Source organism: Alosa pseudoharengus, unplaced genomic scaffold, assembly GCF_046254945.1.
Source record: "Alosa pseudoharengus isolate Yale_2024_CS ecotype anadromous, Long Island Sound unplaced genomic scaffold, YU_APseudo_1.1 YU_APseudo_1.1_scf_9, whole genome shotgun sequence".
In the NCBI taxonomy this organism is placed as follows: Eukaryota; Metazoa; Chordata; class Actinopteri; order Clupeiformes; family Clupeidae; genus Alosa; species Alosa pseudoharengus.
The window spans coordinates 32,124,349-32,144,429 of record NW_027468881.1 but is presented as its reverse complement, the minus strand read 5'-3'; the positions used below and the strand labels follow the sequence as shown (position 1 = coordinate 32,144,429).

Here is a 20,081-nt window from a genome sequence, read left to right as displayed (position 1 = left end):
TTTTTGTAGGTCATGCTTTTATTATTTCATTTTTTATGTATATACATTCTGTTACAATGAAGGCTTTTAAGGAATGATGTGTTATGTGTAGTAAAATCGGATGAGGAATTGGACTGATGACACAAGAGATGCGATGCCACTCCCTTGACTGCAATTGTGCTCTATAATCACAATTATTCAAATCTACCGGTTTATTGATGTCATGAATATCGCGCATCTCAGACGCCTAGCAAAGACGAGCGCCGTCGGAACAGTCGGAAACAGAAAATCCTTTTACTGTCTACTTCCTGGTCCCAATTGAGGCTGCAGTCAGCTAACGGCTAGAACCGTAGTAGGTACCGACAGGAGGGATGGATGTTTGCGAATCTGACATTTTGGAATAACTAATCGTACATATGGAGTCGTTTGCATTATTTCTTGATGCACATCTCATCCGAGTTACGGAATGTATTTATTCAGTCCCAGGTTTGGGTGATATCTAGGGCACTGTAACCCAAGACAACAAACCAGTTGTCATGTTTCTATTGTTGCATGAGTCTGCTAGCCATTATACGGCATTTTGATGTTGCTGTGTATCTCGACACGAAGGTTTTGATCTAGAGAGACAAGAACTAATTTGCATGATATTTCATGAAGTTGGTTTTACCTTTAATTGAAGGTGTAAAACTTCGTAGATGGCGTCCAATACAAGAGTGTCTATTCTCGATTACTTCAATATTGTATTTGAGGGAGAAAATGGGAAGATCGAGTCCAACTGCAAGGCGTGCGGTACTAGGATTCAAGCGAAGCGCACAGTTACATCCAACTTCGTTACACACCTAAAGGTAGGTTTGATGTACAAGTTGGGAATTTATCCTTTTTCTGATTGGCAGGTTTAAAAACCAATCGGATTGTATTGCATTAGACAGAATGCTTTTGCACTGGTCATTGCGTAGAGGCGCTGCTGTTTTATTAATGAAACACATTTGACATGTTGTTATTGTTGCTTGGGCGTTGACAGTTTGTGCCGTAAATACATATCCATCGCCGTAGAAACCCGCCATTACTTAAATGAAAAAAAATGGTGATAGTTACCCACAAACTGTAATTGCATGTTTTGAATTAATTTGTAAGTAGCAAGTCTAATTTGTTTAAGTTATCACTGTATTTACATTTTATGTCACCTCAATTGGCCATTCATTATTGCAAAAGACATGTGGCCGAGCAATTGAAACTCCTCTTTCCTCTCATTGCACAGCGTAAACACCAGGCCATGTATGATGAGTTTGTGAAGAAAAAAGATGTGAAAAGAGAAGCCTACTCCTCGGGGCCCATGCAGAACTTCACTGCCAACACAGGTGGGAGTTCTCGAGCCTCCTTTCAAAGCACAGGCACAATGGCTAAATTCGACCGCAGCGACCCTCGTCAGGCCCTCATATCCGAAGCCATAGCCAAGATGATCATCCGGGACCTGCAGGCGGTGCAGATTGTGGAGAACGAGGGCTTCCGGGAGCTGCTTCAGCTGCTGGAGCCGCGCTACACCCCCGAGCCAAGTCTCTACATCCAGCAGCAGCTCCTCCCGGCATACGCTTATCAGGTGCAGCTGGCCACCAAGCAGGCCCTCACCGGGGCAGAGTCCTGCAGCGTGACCCTTGACCTCTGGAGAGGAGGAGCTGGAGCCGGGATGAGTGGCTACCTGGGAGTGACCTGTCACTTCATCACCACGGACTGGCAGATCAAGTCGGCGCTGCTGGCCTGTTTGCGCCTCACGGGCCACCATATTCCCCAGCGGGTGCTTTCTGAGTTCGACGAGATCTCCCACGCGCACGGCGTCGCCGGGAAGGTGTTCAGGGTGGTCGCCGACCCCTCGCCCTGCGACACCAGGCCGCCGTTCCGACTGCCCGGGTTCAGCCTTCACTGTAACGGGGAGGAGGAGGAGGAAGAGGAAGACGACAGCAGTGATGACGACACGGGTGGCAGTGACGGCAAAGACACGGTGGTAGCAGGTGAGGAGACGGACAACTCCCTCGGTCAGTGCCTGGGCCGCTGTCGGATAGACTGCTTCGCCCGCTCGCTCGGGCTGTGCGTGCGGGAGGGGCTCCGCTCATCCACGCAGATCTCCATCGCCCTCACCAAAGCCGCCTGCTTTTACAACTACGTCATAACCACTGTCGCCCCAGAGAAACTGGGGCAGGTGTTTGGCTCTGGGGCGACCCCAGCGGGCACCGCACAAGCTCCGGTCGGCCCTGCCGACCGACACTGGAACGTCCAGCTCAAGACCGTGAGGCGCATGCTGGAGTCGGTGGACTTCTTGGAGGACATCATCGACAGGCAGGACCTGGCCCTCGGCGCCTCTGAAAAGGCCCTCCTGCGGGAGCTGGTGGAGGTACTGGAGCCCTTCGAGGAGGCCACTGACATGGTGCAGCTGGACAAGCACGTGTCCATCAGCCTGGCCCTGCCTTGCGTGCTGGGCCTGCGCAAGCACCTGTCGGAGACCACCGCGCGCCACTGCACGGGCGTCGTCGTGGGCCTGGCGCAAGCGCTCGACCGCAGGCTGGCCGGCATCCTGGAGGACCCGCTCTACGTGACGGCCACCACCCTGGACCCCCAGTTCAAGCTCTCCTGGAGCAGTGACGTCGACTGGCACAAGCAGGTGCTGCTGGAGGAGATGGCCAAGCACACCCAGGCGGCCGCAACCCCGGAGCCCGGCCCCGAGGCCCAGCCCTCCCCGTCCAAGCGTTGCAAGCTCTTCTCCTTCATCAAGCAGAGGCCCACCACGCAGGCCAAGAGTGTGGAGCAAGAGCTGGCCGCCTACCTGCATGAGGAGCCCACAGACGAAGAGCCGCTGCACTACTGGAAGCGCAAGTCCATCGACTTCCCCCTGCTGTCGCAAGTGGCCAAGAAGGTGTTCACTGTGCCTGCAACCACCACGTCCGTGGAGAGGATATTCAGCACCATTGGCAAGGCCCTGAGACCAGAGCGATGCAGGCTGCTACCAAAGAATTTGGAGACTCTTATTTATTTGAAGGCAAACTACAGGATACTTTGGACGTAAAATACATAAATGGTCAGCAGGCACTTTTTGTCTTCTGTCTTTATTGTCTTTGAAAGCTTTACATTGGGGGACAAAGTGAATCATTGTATTTCAGTGGCAGGCATAATGCAAAAATCTAAATGCAGATTGTGCCAGTGCAGTACTGTAGGCCAATGTCTGATCCAAAGGAACACTTAATTGTCTTTTTGTTATGTATGTTTAATATATACATTTATTTATATACATTGCTTATTCCTATGGCAACGAATTAAAGTAGTTTAGAATTTATTGTTGTAGCTGTGAACTTGTTACTGACATTAAGCTTTGAGTTGATTACTAATTGCTTATATTTTTGTTGTTTCAGTGACTATCTTTAATATTGTGACATTGGAATTAATAAATAAGACTGCAGTAACAGTTGCAAGATTAGAAAAGTTTAACCTTTATTTCCCATCATTGTGCCCATTTGACTACAGGAAAGCTGGTTAATACCTCAGAAACAAGACTCCACATCATCTTAGAGTGAAGACATAATCAGATTTATATGTACACCACATCACAGTGAGACGTAGGTCACATCAATGTCCTGTAAAATAATCCTGTAAAAAAACACAGATTTCCATTTGCAGAGAATAACATTTGCTCTGCAGGGAAGGGTAGTGTGTGTGTGTGTATGTGTGTGTGTGTGTCCAAACCACCTCCTGCAGTAATTGGAATCGAGAGGTGTGCTACTTGGAAGGAGTGGACTGGCCCTTTCTCTCATCTCATCACAGTTTCAGTATGCAGGCTATTGTGTGTGTCCAGTGCAGTCCGGTCTGTCTACAGCAGGACTGCCGCGGTGCCGGATAATTGAAAATAATTACATCTTGGTGCTCAGAGGAATTGGAAGGAGCTGATCTCACGCAACACAAAGGGCCTTTTCAGTGGACAGCACTGTACAGGAAACACTGAAGTGCTGTGGAAGGCCTATAGCAGATGCGGAAATTGAATTGGCAAGTGAGTGTGCAGCAGGGACGCATTGTAAAAAACGCCAGCCCCATCAAAACAGATCCGTCAGAGAAAATGACGGTAGACCAGAAGGCGGAATGCAATTGTTTTTTTATCAATCACTCACCACCTGGGATCCAAGGCTTCCTTAGCAATCACGCTTGTCCCCCCCCCCCCCCCCCTTCACAGAAAACACTTAAAATGATTATCTTTTTATTTGTTCTTTTTTCCCCTCTCCCCTTGCATTGGCTCTGATTGTGCACAAAGAGTTTGTCTGTGGCTGGCTTTGCTTGAGATTCACGTCTGTTCGATGTGCTAGGCTGTGCTGCTAGGAAAGAGGATGAGTGTGGGAGTGGGTTTTAGCTTAGCTGAGCAATGAGTCTGTGAATACAGTCTGGTGCAAATTGTACATCCAAGAGAGTATTAGTGTAGACTAGATGTAATGAATATTGTCCCGATTGTATTTGTGTGTGTGTGTGTTTTGTGGTTATATGTGGGCGTGTGGAAGAGAGGGCACCTCAATTTCAATTTCCTCTTTTCTCTGCCAAGTAATTCATTTCAGAGGCAATTACCAGCATGGCTGCAGTGAGCACAGATGGGCTGGTTCCTCCTAACTGAAATGGATGAGCTGTCAGCACAACGCTGGGGAGTAGAGGAAGAACAGGATGCGATGGAGAGAGAGAGTGAGAGAGGGAAAGAGAAAGAGAATGCCTCGCTAAGAAACCTTTGTCCCGCAACATGTGCAAATGCATGAACAAAAGCACATGCTTTTCTCCTACACATAGTTACGAGTCTAAGCGATGTTATGTTATCTCTATTGTTACGGCCAGCTCGTGAACAGACCGCAACATAAAGGGAGACAACAACAGTTTCAAATTTAACCATTTATTAATATTGATAGCAACATTAACAAACTAAAGTGTCTAGGGAGATGAATGTTGAAAAGTGCTTGTATGCGTGAATGTAAATGGTAGTATCAGCATGTAAGATGAGTAAGTAAAAGGCAAAAGAGGAAATAGAAATAAAGAGGAGAGAAAGAATAACGTGCCAGTGTAGAGGACTATCAAAGTGCCTGCAAGGAAGGAGGGAAAAGTGCCTACCGAGAGAGATACAGAACCCCTTTTATAGCCCCACCCAATTACAGGTGCATCTAACAATGTAATTAGCCTAACCTGGCCAAGGCCTGACCGTGCACTGACAGACCAGGACCTGAAGGGGCACAGGGGGTCGTAACACTATTCATTCATGACAACTGCATAACTGACAGTTACTGCAGAATGGTAAGTAGATTACAGGTGACAACAAGTAGCAGAAAACAGAATGAATGTCTCTGAAATGGAAGTCAAAATGGAAAACATATTTAAGGAGAATCAGGGGAATAAACATGCAGTTAGAAAAGACATACCGTAGCTCTGAATTGCCCTTGTCCACATCCCACTGAGTATGTCTAACTGTGCCATTGCATTTTAAGAGGTACATTTTTTCTTTTACAGTTACTTGTTCTCATTCCCTTCTCTATTCACTGTCAGTCATGTCCTGATCTTAGTCATCAAGTCTGAGTGGTTTGTGATTGATAGCATAATCTACCATCAAAGACATAGTTTGTGATTTATTATGGCCTATGAAAATGTTAAATATCATTGTCTAATTAGGAGCAGGAGGTCACTTAACAGTCGTTCCAGACAACATGTCTGTCTTTAACATCTGATGTTATATTCCATGTACTTGAGCTTCAGTACACAACAGGCCCAACTGACTGCAGTATTGAACCAAAGTCCTTTTAAGCAAGTCTCTCCACTCGACGGCCATATTGCAACGCACTTTGGGCACTTATCGGGCATCTATTTCGGACAGAACTGCGTGTGCGCAAGGTTTCACAACCCCAACCTCGCTCCAGCTGCGAGATCACAACACATGATTGGCACGATGCATTCACAACATACCACATGATTGACATTCACATGTCAACTTTTGTTGGGGGAAGGGGCGGAATATATGTAGATGACTGCCATGTTTGCATTACAAATTAACCCCATACATTTCTCTGGGAGATTCTTTGAGTGATGTACCTCCTCATTAGAAAGTCTCTGGTTGAACTTTGTAAAAGGTGTCCTGCTTTGCCCTAGAGGACAGTTCCGAGTGGCTACCATCAGAGGGGGCAGTCCTGCTTCAGTGAAAATTACATACTGGGACACAGATTCCACTCTCATGATCTTCATTCCCAGATCCAGTGAATGACTGACTGATACGGTTAATACTCCCACATACTCAAGGAGAAACAGTAAAACGTATTAATAAACTCATCTCAAATGTGGGCGGCCCTGTCTCCACAACAAGTAAACAACCTTTGAACTGCTCTGATGAATACATATTTCCCCCTATTACACCAGTGCCTGCAGAGGGACTTACGTGCAATAGTGGCCCGGTCAGATATCAGGATGTTATTCTTTCTCAGCCTCTCAGTTGCCCCTTCGAGGCGCGTGGAAAACGAGAGGGACAGTGAGGGGCAGTGAGAGTCTGCCTGCTCTTCAGTCAAGGGTTCAGGGAGCCGGTGACCTTTGCTTGGCCTTGATGGTGTGGGGAGGAGGGGCTCCCGTGTTGATCTGAGCTATTAACAAATTCAAAAGAGCCTGACCCTCTCCGCTGCTCACTGCGCTGCGCTTGCTGCCAGAGTGCCAGGTTATTAATAAACGGCCTGTTGTTGGTACGCTGACAGCCCCCAAAAAGACAGATCCACAAAGCCAGCAGACATACCTGGCGCAGGGCATAAGTGTGTGAGCTGTATTTGTGCTAAGAGATAAGTGGCCGACTCTCAAGGAGGTGGGAATAAGAAGAAATAATAATGTGTTTAGTGGGAAATAACAATGTGTTGAAGGACAAGAGGGCTCTGTAAGGCCTGTTTTTACGGCATGACAGCATCAATACTGAGAGATGAGTGTAGCAACTGACCCCCTACTCACACAGGCACCTACCCCCCCATTGACTGCATTATCCTTGGGCCTTTTTATAGCTTGGAAACAGGAGAGGACAGCTGCCTTTGGATTCCCCCTCTCGTCTGATAGAACAGGGTCAGACTCGCTCGCCAACGCTCGTTCACACACTCCTGGCTGTCTCACTCAGGTACACACTCTCACTCGCTCACTCAGCTATCACGCTAACTAACTATCAAAACGCTGGCAGACACACAACACGACACAACACCACCTGAGCACTTTAACACACACACACACACACACACACATACATACATACAAACAAATTCTCCACCTCACCTTCCTCATAGCTGGACACAGCCACACCCTCACCACCTTGTTTGTCTGTTGCAGCCATGGCAGATAAAAAGGGTCTCAACAGACTGACAGTGAGGAGGAAAGAGAACAGCAAAGCTGACAAGGAGAAAGAGAAGGAGAAAGAAAAAGAAAAGGAGAAGAAGGAAGAGAAAACCAAGAAGCCGGGAAAACCAGAGAAGCCTCCAGAGAAACCCAGGAAGACAGGGGAGGAGAAGCCGGCAGAAAATGGGGAGAGCAAGGAAGGGGCAGAAGCCATGGAGGAGAGCAAGGAAGGGGCAGAAGCCATGGAGGAGGATGGAGAGTTTAAGATGGAGCCCATTGAGCTTCCGCCATTTGAGATCATCATCGGGTGAGTGACAACCTCTCTCTGGCATTTAGGTCAAACTTAACAATAGTACAAAGCTGTTTCTCCTTCATATCATCATCTCTCCCTGTCACACACTTACATGGTTATTTGTATTTCTCAATAAACCCTTTGTTTCTATTTCAAACACTTTCTGTCTCTCTCTCTCACTCGTACTCTGCCTCCCACACTTTTAGACTCTCACAGATTCGCTACCATGCCAACATATTAAAACGACTGTGTTTTGTACAAGACCTCTATACAGCCTAGTTGTATTTGGAAATATATTTCTCTCAATTTGGAACACTCTTTCTCTTCTCCATTTATCTCCCTCTCTCGTTCTTTGTCTCCCTCTCTCACACACTCACACAGATTAGCTGCCATGCCAACATAGTAATATTACAGTGCTGAGTTCAAGCCCTGAAGGCTCGGGGAGAAAAAAAATGCTGTGAATGCTGAACATCTGTTTCAGGCTCCCTGTGTAGAGATTTTGTTGAATACATATGGGAATAAACGGTTGAGCACCTGCTTCCATCATACAATGCTTTTGCAGTGGCAGAATGTGCTAGATCTACCAGAAACTAATGAGAATTGCACAGCTATGTAATGTTACTGCGGCAACGTTGACCATAAAGAGAATGGATGTCATCATTCAGAATTTCTGTAAATGTCAACACTGCTGTAGTTTTTGTCCTTATCTGACTGGCGTATTTGGTGGAAGGATGTCTGTCAAACATAGGTCCGAGTCATGGACGTGAGCCTAGGACAACACTGACTCAGAACCCCTCACCCCGTTCCTCATCTCCCAGACATCCATTACTAACTGAGAGGAAATTGTTTGCTTGCATCAGATGCAAAGGGTATCTCATGTTGCAGGCTGAAACCAGGAACCTGAACCAATTCCTGAAATCGACTATGACTACAGAGTATCCTGCAGGGTTTGTCATAAAGCCATTGATATAATTGGGACTATTCATAGCGGTTCTACAGGCTTTGGTTTATCATGGCATTATGCTGTGTATTGCAATTAAATATAATCTCAAGGATTGGCAAGAACTATGAAGCCTAAGTGATTTCACTATTTATAGTTACCATTGGCTTTGTTTTATCACAGCATCATGTTGTGCATTGCAATGAACTATAATTTAGGAGATTGCTTTGAGATATCCAAGTAATCCTGTTCTAATTTGTTTTTTTGTTAAGAGAACGTATGAGCCCCTTCTACTACAAGTTTCAGTTCAGGAACGTTGAGTACTCATCTGGCCGGAACAAGACGTTCCTGTGCTACCTGGTGGACATCCAGGACAAGTCCAAGTCCATCGACGGCATGCGAGGCTACCTGGAGGACGAGCATGCGGGTTTCCATGCCGAGGACGCCTTTTTCCAGAAGGTGTTGCCCCAGTATGACGCCACAAAGGGCTACGTGATCACCTGGTACATGTCGTCGAGCCCTTGCGCCGCTTGCGCCACCAAGATCGTGGAGGTTCTCCGTGCCCGCACATCGCTCCGCCTCACCATATTCTGCTCCCGCTTATTCGACTGGGAAGAGCCGGAGGTGCAAGAGGGGCTGAAGGCTCTGGCCGGCGCTGGGTGCAAGCTGCGTATGATGAGGCCGTTGGACTTCACCTACACCTGGGACACATTCGTGGAGAACGAGGAGCAGACCTTTGCTCCCTGGGAGGACTGTCAAGAGAACTATGAGTATTACGAGGAGAGGCTCTCCAACATCTTGCAATAACTGCTGGCCATAGTAAGAGTCTGTCACCTCACCTGTAATGTACTGGAGAAGGCCTATCTGTGCCTACCTCTTTCCATTACCCCATACATAGACCTACAATTCATGTCTCAGTAGTGTAAGATTGGTTTGAAGCCACCATTCAGGCTTACCCAGTCTCTGACCTGAATGGAAACTACTTCTCAGTTTTGATATAATGCATGATGACAAAAATCCCATGATGGATTTTAGAAGTTCCCTGATTCATTACTACATTCAAACTTAGCAGAAATGTTCAGTTGTTTAATAGACCCTAGAGGTCTTTCATGTATTTGTCTCAACATATAGCTGAAGTATTGTTAGAAAATATTTGTAACCGGACAAGATTAATGTACCCTTAGCAGCCCTGTGTAGAGCTAAATCTCCTTTTCTGTCACAGGTTTTCTCTAAACATCTCATCTGCAAGTTATCAATGAAGTTCCCTACCTGTTTCTTGCCAGAGGAGTCAACCGTCTTCAACCAGCTTTATAACCTATGATGAATCCCAAGCGATGAACAGAGACAGCTAATTAGAATTTGCATAGGATTCTGGAACTGTCCATATGTCTAGTTCATTATTCAGTCACAATCTCAGTGATGTCACAGTTCAATTATTCACAGCACTTACTAGAAAGCCTTTGGATAATAAAGCCAAAGAAATAAAATCCCATAAAACAAAACATAATATTTTAAATGTTGTAGTTGCATTTAGACACATATATTTTCATAGGTTTTTTTTCACATTGTCTGATGAAAGCAAAAAAAAAAAATAGGAAATTAAATTTCTTATACAAAAACATATTTTGAATGTAGGAACAAGTATGTGCTCTTTCTCTACTGTATTTATATAAAATTTGAATGTTTGCTTGAAGTGAGCTCATCTCATCTTTCCAGCCACAACAACCTCGGGATTGCATATTACTGAATTGTAACCATGTCAAAAGGACAGATCAATGGACAATGCGCTTTCCAAAACAAATCAACCTTATTTTACCAAATTCACTGTCAATGTCAAACTTAAGTTAAAAACGTCAAGTTGACTGATATTTAGCAGACACTTTTTCACTTTTTTCAATGTGACACGGACTCACAACGGCAATCTAGCATGTAGCAGCCCATCACACACACACTATTATCATCACTCCTATAATACAAGTGCATTACAAAATGACACAATGATCTGTTGTAAAAACACTATCTCATACTTAAAGGTTGATATCTTTTTAATATAAACAACTTTACAATATGAGGGTTTACATTAGGTGGTCATTTGACTCCCATAACAGTCTGTTCCCAAATATAACAAAAGTTGAATTATATATCCAGAAATAAATTCATTAGTTTCAAAAATACTCCAAACACGAGGACTGAGGAACTGAACTCAGGAGAGTAGAACATCATTGTGGAATGGAAAAAACATTAGTGATGAGTCATGCCTTCATTTATGGAACCTTCAACACAGGCATGCCCCTATGAATACAGCAAGATTATTGCCTTACGAAAGGTCACAAATAAACACATCTTTGAGGTAGCACACTGCAGCCAGCAATAAAAAAGCAAGGTAATGAGCCCAACACCAAGAAGAGGAGCTTCCTGACCACATAGGATCTCCCTGTTGCATATTTTTCTCAGAGAGTAAAAACTGTGATACACATATCTGCATCATGGAAGATCTCCTCAATCATCACTACCACCTTGTCCCAGCTAAGTTGATCCAAACCACATCCAATCCTAGGGGGATAAAATATGGAAATAACAAACATGATCAATCTTGTCTGTAAGGAATGATGTAACAAAATGGCACTTTCATGATAATGCCAGCAGGACCCTCTTTCTTTCCCCATTCATTTCCCCATTGATCAATTACTATTAATGCAAAATGTGTAGGTTAACTATGAGTTCACTATGTTAAATAAATATACAACATTTGGAGACATATAAATACCTTGGCATAGATACTCTTGTAACTCCATTTGTCAGACAGTGAGCTTTCATGGCAAGCAGACTCTTTCGCAGGCTGTCATAGGTGGGCTTGTCGTTGTACTTTTTCTTAGTAATCTGAAATAACAGCGAAGCTCAGGAATAAACGCTCAGAGCACACATCAAGTTATTGTAGCTCAACTGGTAGAGCTAGGCGCACCAGTGGCATAGGTTTGAAACCGCGGGGGTCCAAACATAAAGTAAAAACTGGATACCTGTCTCCCCTGGCCTATTCACTTGAAGGTAAACGTGTCACGTAAATCAATATCTAAATGTGAATGAATGTGTGTGTATAAGATGTTGCCAGAACGGCCATCCACTTCAAAATGATGAGGTCAGCAATCATATGAGCGAGCCTGGCCACACGATTTAAAGCACTCATTCATGCTCAACATTAAAATCCCTTACCAGATAGTAAACAAATCGCTGAGATCTCTTCAGCACAGCACACTCTCCGGTCAGTTTCTCTGTGAGGGTGAAAGAGACGTGAATCCTACCGGCCATCTCACACAATTAACAACTGAATGAAGCCCAGGGGAAAATGTCTTGTTTTGGAAGTATATTTTCTTTGTCTCACAAGAAATAAATAAGCTCTGATTGAGATTTCACCAGTTTAACACCCCTTTAGGAGAAATAAGGAGCAATATAGATTTAAATTAGACTTCAGCTGAGACAAGAGGGCTATTTCTCAGGCGATCAAAGTAAGACATATGAGAAAATCTCATATTGGTGTTAAATTGAGCTCAATTATGTCTAGGAGAAATTAGATAGACACATTTCGACTTTTCCTGGAGTGTTGATCACACGTCAACATAGTGGCCTTGTCATTACCACCTGACAGCACAGTGCTCCTAAAATACTCACTCTGGGCTTTAAGGTCATCCACCCCTCCAAACTTCTTCTTGAAGAGGACGGCGATGCCAGCTCCCATCCGGCAGTCCTCACTGATGCAGTGGGCAAGGGACTCGTCCGCGGGGCAGGAGAAGAGATCTCCTTTCACGTGCTGGAGCTTCCATTTCCCCATACAGGTCTGACCAAATGATGAAGGGGAAAAGGACAATTAGTATTACATGTTTGAGTTCATCCAAGCCTCTCCAGTAGTTTTTATCTGTATTTTCTGATAAATGAACAGACACGTCACGTTCATCTCAAACGGTTACATTGTGCTGGTGGTTTATTTGGCATCAGTGACCTCTGCCTGCAGGGCAGCAGCATCCACACTTGGGGCATTTCCCAGCCAGATTCAGGTAGCTAGGTACAGAAGTGGGCAAAAATGCTTGCACCTGTTCACTCACACTTGCACTTGATGCCTCATCGCTGGGGCAGGTTTGTTCCACTGATCCCGTCGACATTACAGCGTCAGAAAAAGCCTATGAAATTGTTAACATTCATGAAATGTAAAAAGGTTTGATCTGCAATGACACGTCAGAATAGTCTCAGATGTGCTATGGCTGGGCTATATGCACGGACATAAATTAATGCGCCCTTCATGAACCAGGATTTAATAGTGCCCCGCGGCAATAAGCCTATAGATTTTTAATTTTCGAAAGTTTGCTAAAGTTACAATAAGTTACATCTTCGTCAGCTGGGCTACTGAAGAACTTGGTTCTCAGTTTCGGTTTAATCGCTGACTAATCTGACTGACGGATATTGGAAACTATTCTGATAATGCACTCTGACACAAAGGTCTTGCCAAGCGTAAAAGGTCTGAAATTACACCTCAGTCTAAACTAAATATATTTCAGTCGAACGTTAACTATAGGCTAGATTTCATCCATAGTATAAAGACCACAACCTCTAGAAACGGAACATTCTTGCTCTGTGTAGCTGCTTAGGATTTCTATCGCCACCTACCGAATTGGAGCGCGACTTCATCTAGCCTATAATAAAATCAGCGTCACTGTTATACTGTGTTTATGGGTATTGAAATGTATAGGTAGGCTATAGTGATAACTATTGCAGTCTAGTTTACAATGAAACAGAGATTTGTATTTTAAAAAGAAATAAAATAACCACTGAAAAGAACGAGGACTTCTTACAAGCCCTCTAGGTTACTTGTAAGATTACACACTTTTCAGACATTCCGTTCAATGTGTTTATTGCCACCCTTCACAGTTCAAAAACATACATCAAATCTATTACAACAAACAAGGCATACACAAATACATGTATAGACACAAATGTTTTTGCTTGTTATTTACTTATTTTTCATGATAACTAGAGAAAGGAACTATTTGGGTAAGTGCATATGCACTATATGCAAGGTTGAAAAGTGTATCACTCCATTATTGCTATAAGTGAAGCAATGAACCTAAAAGAAGGGAGAGGCACCAAACAGAATTCAGTTGCCTGGGAAAATATTCACAAAACATGCAACCGACAGAAGCCGTAATAATAACAACAGACACAATATGAAAGTGGTAGATGTGTCCAGAAGAGCTCATCTGTCTCCCTATGAGTGTTCAGGATTATATGAAGGATTATGATTCATGAAAGAGTCATCGAGGTTGTCCTTTTATCATAGGGCTCCATGGTTGGGCTTTAGGTTTGATATTGGATGAAGATAAAGACAAGGGTCCGCACTAGTGGAAGGGATTATGGGACAGTCATGAGGCTCCTGCGTTTCCACTCGAGTGCGCTTAGGACTCCTATGTCCATTCAGGGTCCACAGTGAGTGTCGGATTCCTATTTTGGGTTCAGACTTCCGTGCTGCCGCGTCTAGCACTGAACCACTCCCCTGGGTTGACATCCATTTGCAGCATTTTCATGACCCACTTGTCTCGCCTGGCGCCGTCCACAAACTCATCCAGCGAGAGCTCCCCTGTGTGCAGCAGAGAGAAGTTTTAAAACCCTTTACCCTTCCAAAGATCTATTTTTCCCTACAAAGAACAGCACTCATCAGAAGGAACATCACATCTGGGACCTGTAAACGTTGTTTCACAGGCCTCTCTTGAAGTCTGCAAACGCCTCCGCCTTCTACCGCGTCTACTCACATCTCCCCATGATAACAGCCACACAGACAACAACATTGTAAGTGAAAGCACTTAGTACATAATGCTCACCATCTCCGTTCTCATCCACCAGTTCAAATATCCGGTCCACAACCTGGTCTGGGGTGAGTAAGTTGCACTCCTCATCCAGCTCACCATGACATGCTTTCTTCATGCGATAGATGGCCTAAAACATGAAGAAATTAAACATTTTAGGTTCTAACCTTCAACCACTGAGAATGAACTACACAGGTCGCAGTCAAAAATGTCAGCCATTGTGATGTACTGTACAGTATTAAGATCATACCAATTTACATATGTCATTATAGTAATTGAATGCCAATACAAATACAAACAGTTTTGGTAGCTTTAACATTTTTATAAATGTGATCTAGAGCTCCCCACAAATCCCTTCCATAGCATGTTAATTCATTCATAGAATTCTGACTCTGTTTCAACAAAGGTCAAGCATGTATTGTTAATCAACATTAATTGATACAAATGACCTTTTAGCTGTTTTGGATTGCTGCATAGATTGCAAGGTAGAAGTATGTAAATGAGAAGTTGTTTTGTTTGTCTCCACAAGGCCCATTGCAATCAGCAGACAGTGTATCACTGATGATTACGAAGTCCACAATTTACCTCCACAATCTCCTTCATCTCTGCCCTGTCGATGCAGCCACTGCCGTCCTTGTCATACATCTTAAACGTCCATTTTAACTTGTGCTCCAGTTTGCCCCGTAGCACCAAGTTCAAGGCTGCCACATACTCCAGAAAATCAATGGTGTTATCCTGTCAATAAAAGAGTGTAGTCTTTAGTACCTCCTCTACTTGCTTTATATCTACTTTCCCATCAAATAACAATGGATAAATAACTGACTAATTAGTAATTTGCATTCTTTAATACCCATTAAATTGCATTCAGTTAAACTTATGTTTAGCCTACACATTGGTCTTGTCTAGAACTTCACACAAGGATCTGTAATTAATAGCTATCTAATAGTGTAAACACACCTAAAAGCACTTTGTGGATATTTTCAGAAAACAAATAGACTTTTGAGTTGAGATGACTTACCCCATTCTTATCAAAGGCTCGGAACATGTTTTCTATATAGTCTGCAGCGGCCTGGTTTTCTGTCACCCCAAAGAAGCTCTTGAACTCGTGCATGAAGAGCGTGCCACTGGGGCATTCCACAACAAACTTCTTGTACCACTCCTGCAGCTCGGCCACATCGATCTCTTTGTCCTCCCACTCCTCGCTCAGTCGCTGACCCATCACGCTGCTGGCGGTTGTATTTCAACTTGAACTTTTACCTCTCACCAGAAAACTGTCACTCTCATTATTGAGAGCACCTTTTCGTAGTGACCTTGAGTTCAAGTTCCACTATTCATTCCCAGAGCCGCAATATCACAGATATAATCCTCCTCGCCCTGTTGTCCTATTCGCCGTGAAATAAACAAAAAATATCCCTAAATGCGTGTGGATATTGTTCAAAGAGCTTATTCATCATCAAGGCCACAGCCAACTGAGTTACAGTAACTGTGATCTGATTATCCCTCGCCTCACTGTACAGACAAGGCAAGGATTTCTATGTATCACATGATCGTAAGGCTTACACATTTAATGTCAACTTGTCAAAGACAATTAGCCTGAGTGTAATTATTGTCATGCACCTGGACATTGCCTCTGTCCTACACCAACCACGTGCCACATGACCAGGCTAAAATACTGGGGGCCGTGCAGCATAATGATGATGATGAATCTACACAATTGTGCAAGTGTATAACCTCAGTTTTGCATTTAAACTCTCCAAGAGTCTAATTTTGTTCAGTTGAAATCCACAACTTTTTAGCTAACTTTTACCAATAAGTCCCAGTAATTTCCAGTAAGGAGAAACCTATATTATCCATTTATTCCCATATTATTTCCATAATCAGAAACGACTAATTTGTGTAACAGTGGATGCTTTAACAGACTACATCTAACCACTGGTATATTCATTTGTTTTCCATAATTGCGAAAGCTAAATCATCTATGACACTGCCATTGTTTCAGACAGGGTCATGTCAGAACACAATTACCCAGTGACCCGAATTGGCCTGTCATAATGGCTGCAAAACGCACACCCCATACCCAGGCCACCACATTAGAGGTCTGCTCTTGTTTGCCTAAACCGGTGGATCACTGAGGGGAGACATTTCCTAATCTCTTTGAGCCACAAATGTCTAGCTATTTATAATTAAATTTAAATACGGGGCCTCAAACAAACGGATCCAAGGCTATATTAAAAGCTTTACACCTATGAACCGTGAAGGCCTTACAGTCCCCATGGGAACGGGGCACTGGGTTCACCAGTTCAACAACATGAGCTACACCTAAAAGTTGTAGGCAAAGTAAAGACTATATACAGTAAAATGATTCTGTGTCTTTTGCCTTTGCAAATATTTGATTTATTCCTTTTTTTCTATTATTGTTGAAAAGAGTATTTCTTCTCTCCGGGTGATAAAGGATATTAGCTGACTAGAGCAGCAAATTTGACCCATGTGTATACTTCCCCCTTTTCCGTTTTGGACAGGTGTCAAATGCAGACAGACAGAACCTCAGCAACTTTCTGTCATTTGACTCATCTGTATATAATGCATGCTAGGAGTATTATTATTTTACACAAAGCGTGTAATATATAAACTACCAGAGGGGGCAGTGTAACTTGCCAGGGACACATCCTGGTGTGCTGAATGTACCCTTCATAGGGATAAGCTCGATTAGCCCCAGAAATATCAAGGCCATCTGAAGAAGAGTTAAGTAAGGCACTTACTGGATTAGTTATCACATCTATATCAGAAATGAGCCGTATAGTGCCAATAGTGGTCCATTTACGTACAGTTCAAATTCATAGTGAATGTATTCATTAGTGTTTAAGTTAATACTACTCTCATAGAGAGACTCAGGACTCAGGGGTAATTTGAATCACATCCTGAGAATTTTAAGATAAAATCAGTGGGTGTAACTGCATTGATACCATCTTCACTTCTCAGTATGTTTGCGCATGAATTTAATTAAATCCCTCACAGCAGGGGGATATTAGAAATTCCGTCTAGCTGTAAAGGAGCCTTGCCTCAAAACTGATATTTTGGGGTGGAGTGGTTTTTCTAAACACCTTAAAACTGTGCTAATCAGAAGTCCTATCCATCAGACGCTGAAATGTATAAATAATAGTTTTTAAAACATCACAATTGTAATACCCTTGAGATCAGTTACAGCTCGTTGCAATTATTTTCAGCCTCTTGTCTATAACTGTGGTAATCAAGTCAGACTGATGAATTAATAATCCCTTCTGTTTTTTCCACGCCGCTTCTCTAATGAACATTTCTCACTTTGTGGCACAGCCACACTGATTATTTTGCTGACTTTAATGAACAATTCAGCTGGGTATTTGTGGAACAACAACAGATGCTAAAAAGACAAATATAAGTTCAGCTAACAAAACCAACTTCATGTTCACGCATTTTCTCAAAACCAAGGCTGATCTAAGGCAGGGAGTGTCATGTCTATATACAGTGTGTACTGTTTATTGGCTGTGCTTATGTCAATGAGGTTGCAGTTTTTGTAAGTGCCCATAGATGTCAGTGTTATACAGATTAAACATTCCAAAATGTCTGTTATTGGCTGCAGTGAGTAGGCTATTGCAAAAGAGCATAGCATATAACTGCAAAGGCTTTGGTACGTAGAAAAGCTTTGTGCACCATTCAGAAAAATCCCCCACAAAACTTGCTTATCGCATTGACCAGCCATCCCAGAGAGGGAACAATCCCCTTCAGTGGTGATACTGTGTGAAGAAAATGCAATATCAAGTTTCTCAGAAGGTACTGGAGAGGAGGCGCTGCACTAAGCAGAGTTGCATCAGGTATCAGACACTTCCCCTTTTTCCTTAGTCCATCAGACTCCTTGCATTGACCAGGGCCCCAGGTGGCCCAGCAGCACAATCGATCATGACAAACACTCAGCGGCAGGCCTTCCGTCCGCTCACATTCTGAGCACCTCTGAAAAGGCCAGAGACAGCAACAGAGGCAGTAAATGGAAACCATACACTCCATAGTACTGTACAGGACATTAATCAAGGAAAGGATAATGCTGATCTAGGAGTGAGAGAAGGGAAGAGAGAGGGAGGAGGGGAGTGATAGACAGATGGGGAGGTGGAGGAGAGGAGGGGGGGAATAATGGGTTTGGTTTTTAATATCTCAATTCTGTTATGCAGTATGAATAAAGTTATCACTAATGCAATTAATCAAATTAGGAGGACAGGGACAACCGCCAGTCATCATTAAACAAAGTTTGGAGCTGGAGAAAAACAAAAAATACAAACAGGAGAGACAGAGAGAGAGAGAGAGAGAAAGAGAGATGAGAGGGAGAGAGAGAGAGAGGATAACTTTCATCAGTTTAATTGGCCGGCCTTTTAACTTTTTTCGATGACAGGACTGTGAAAACTCTGAAATTGCAGGCCTGTCCGCACGAGGACCAGAGGGACACAGCAGCAGAATAAAGCTCGACCCATTAACTCTCCCTGATATTTAGAGAGTGTGTGTTTTACAGAGTCTTAAGAGCTGTGCCGATTAAATTGGCAGATGAGTTTCAGCAGTTAGCTGCACAGCGTGACAGAGACCGATCAAAGCACGGGGGTGAGTCCATAATGAGCACTGTGATCTTTCCTGTAGCCCAGGCTGCCAGGAGAGGACACTGGATTTGTTTTGCCCGGTGGTGGTCTCGGTGGACATTTCCCTCAAAAATGAAATGTGCTTGCAAACCTCTTTGAAGCGAAAGGGGAGACTCCCAAGTGTGTTTGTTTTCAAGGAATAACTAACTGGCTGACTGGAATTACAGATGTGTTGGACTAAAATGAGCTTCTCTGCCTCTGAGCTTTGTGTTTTTTTTTTTTGTTAATTGACACGGTGATGTTCGGAATGTGACACACACCAAATGTGACCTTCATGAAAACACCTTTTTATGCAGATTACAGAGCCTGGATGAATGGGCATGTTTAAATTGATATAGGCCGATTGTACAGGCTTACTAGACCATGCAGTAATGAATCACAGGCATAACACCAGGCCTGAAACCATTTCCCTTTCACCCTTGAGGCAATGTGAAGCAACCTCCTATATTTGAGTATATTTCTGTTCTATTCTTTCTTTTTTTGCTGTGTCTATTTCATCCATTATAAATGAAGATGGTGACATTTCCCTGTGAGTCATCGGGACACTTTTTGCTGGGAGTTGGCCAGAAACATTCACACTTGCTGCCGCCTGGCCTGGCTCTCAAACATGGAAGGGGGGAGAGAAGGAGAGAGAGAGAGAGAGAGAGACAAGGGAAGAAAGCAGAGGTGAAATGAGAACATGCAGAGTCAAGAGATCAAGACAGCAGGTTTTGAAATGTTTTATTGAAGAAGTCATAGAAGAGGCACTACCTAACATATATAGGCACTGAACTACTGCACCAGAGTCACCCACTGTCACATATCCACGTGAACCCGCTTCTCCAGAGCAATGCTGCCTCTTCACACAAAGCAAAGGAGTCAACGTCCATCAGTGTATGTGTCCTTCAAGTGACCTGCAGAATGCCCCTGCACTGGCTGGACCCAAGGTAGGAGGCATCCTCAGTCGCAGGGTCACCTGTCTGTTGTGTGTTGTCTTATATCCTACATATGTCTTTCAAATATATAGTATATAT

The 20,081-nt window shown here is 43.8% G+C and overlaps 4 protein-coding genes across 6 annotated transcripts; 2 read left to right on the top strand and 2 right to left on the bottom strand.

The window, feature by feature from the left end:
• Nucleotides 1-363: 363 nt before the first annotated feature.
• Nucleotides 364-3,385, top strand: LOC143114379 (zinc finger BED domain-containing protein 4). The gene is made up of 2 exons (XM_076275949.1): nucleotides 364-824; nucleotides 1,238-3,385. The coding sequence occupies exons 1-2, from the start codon at nucleotides 675-677 to the stop codon at nucleotides 3,032-3,034; spliced, it is 1,947 nt and encodes a 648-aa protein (XP_076132064.1). The 5' UTR covers nucleotides 364-674; the 3' UTR covers nucleotides 3,035-3,385.
• Nucleotides 3,386-6,964: 3,579 nt separating this feature from the next.
• On the top strand, nucleotides 6,965-10,257 carry apobec2b (apolipoprotein B mRNA editing enzyme, catalytic polypeptide-like 2b). Of its 2 annotated transcripts, none has more exons than XM_076276457.1 (4): nucleotides 6,965-7,120; nucleotides 7,327-7,639; nucleotides 8,837-9,383; nucleotides 9,787-10,257. In XM_076276457.1, exons 2-3 carry the CDS (start codon nucleotides 7,329-7,331, stop codon nucleotides 9,369-9,371), a joined length of 846 nt encoding a protein of 281 aa, XP_076132572.1. In that variant the 5' UTR covers nucleotides 6,965-7,120; nucleotides 7,327-7,328; the 3' UTR covers nucleotides 9,372-9,383; nucleotides 9,787-10,257. The 2 variants fall into 2 exon arrangements, with proteins under 2 accessions (XP_076132572.1, XP_076132573.1); XM_076276458.1 differs by having other exon boundaries at nucleotides 7,048-7,068.
• A 334-nt stretch (nucleotides 10,258-10,591) lies between these two features.
• oard1 (O-acyl-ADP-ribose deacylase 1) lies at nucleotides 10,592-13,190 on the bottom strand. Of its 2 annotated transcripts, none has more exons than XM_076276459.1 (6): nucleotides 13,162-13,190; nucleotides 12,650-12,736; nucleotides 12,231-12,396; nucleotides 11,775-11,833; nucleotides 11,332-11,444; nucleotides 10,592-11,117 (listed from the first exon to the last, which is right to left on the bottom strand). In XM_076276459.1, exons 2-6 carry the CDS (start codon nucleotides 12,716-12,718, stop codon nucleotides 11,015-11,017), a joined length of 510 nt encoding a protein of 169 aa, XP_076132574.1. In that variant the 5' UTR covers nucleotides 12,719-12,736; nucleotides 13,162-13,190; the 3' UTR covers nucleotides 10,592-11,014. The 2 variants fall into 2 exon arrangements, with proteins under 2 accessions (XP_076132574.1, XP_076132575.1); XM_076276460.1 differs by having other exon boundaries at nucleotides 12,662-12,736.
• Nucleotides 13,191-13,659: 469 nt separating this feature from the next.
• On the bottom strand, nucleotides 13,660-15,632 carry guca1b (guanylate cyclase activator 1B). Its single transcript, XM_076275975.1, has 4 exons — nucleotides 15,432-15,632; nucleotides 14,999-15,148; nucleotides 14,429-14,543; nucleotides 13,660-14,187 (listed from the first exon to the last, which is right to left on the bottom strand). The coding sequence occupies exons 1-4, from the start codon at nucleotides 15,630-15,632 to the stop codon at nucleotides 14,063-14,065; spliced, it is 591 nt and encodes a 196-aa protein (XP_076132090.1). The 3' UTR covers nucleotides 13,660-14,062.
• Nucleotides 15,633-20,081: the final 4,449 nt, after the last annotated feature.

Excerpts from the sequence above, each read along its gene's own strand:
- LOC143114379 (XM_076275949.1), top strand. The coding sequence starts at position 675 with ATGGCGTCCAATACAAGAGTGTCTATTCTCGATTACTTCAATATTGTA. Across the intron at positions 825-1,237 it reads ACTTCGTTACACACCTAAAG|CGTAAACACCAGGCCATGTA; the intron begins GTAGGTTTGATG and ends CTCATTGCACAG.
- guca1b (XM_076275975.1), bottom strand. The coding sequence starts at position 15,632 with ATGGGTCAGCGACTGAGCGAGGAGTGGGAGGACAAAGAGATCGATGTG. Across the intron at positions 15,149-15,431 it reads GAGCCTTTGATAAGAATGGG|GATAACACCATTGATTTTCT; the intron begins GTAAGTCATCTC and ends TTTTATTGACAG. Across the intron at positions 14,544-14,998 it reads AGATGAAGGAGATTGTGGAG|GCCATCTATCGCATGAAGAA; the intron begins GTAAATTGTGGA and ends TTCATGTTTTAG.
- oard1 (XM_076276459.1), bottom strand. The coding sequence starts at position 12,718 with ATGTCGACGGGATCAGTGGAACAAACCTGCCCCAGCGATGAGGCATCA. Across the intron at positions 11,834-12,230 it reads GGATGACCTTAAAGCCCAGA|AGAAACTGACCGGAGAGTGT; the intron begins GTGAGTATTTTA and ends TCACCCTCACAG. Across the intron at positions 11,445-11,774 it reads AGCGATTTGTTTACTATCTG|ATTACTAAGAAAAAGTACAA; the intron begins GTAAGGGATTTT and ends CTGTTATTTCAG.
- apobec2b (XM_076276457.1), top strand. The coding sequence starts at position 7,329 with ATGGCAGATAAAAAGGGTCTCAACAGACTGACAGTGAGGAGGAAAGAG. Across the intron at positions 7,640-8,836 it reads CCATTTGAGATCATCATCGG|AGAACGTATGAGCCCCTTCT; the intron begins GTGAGTGACAAC and ends TTTTTTGTTAAG.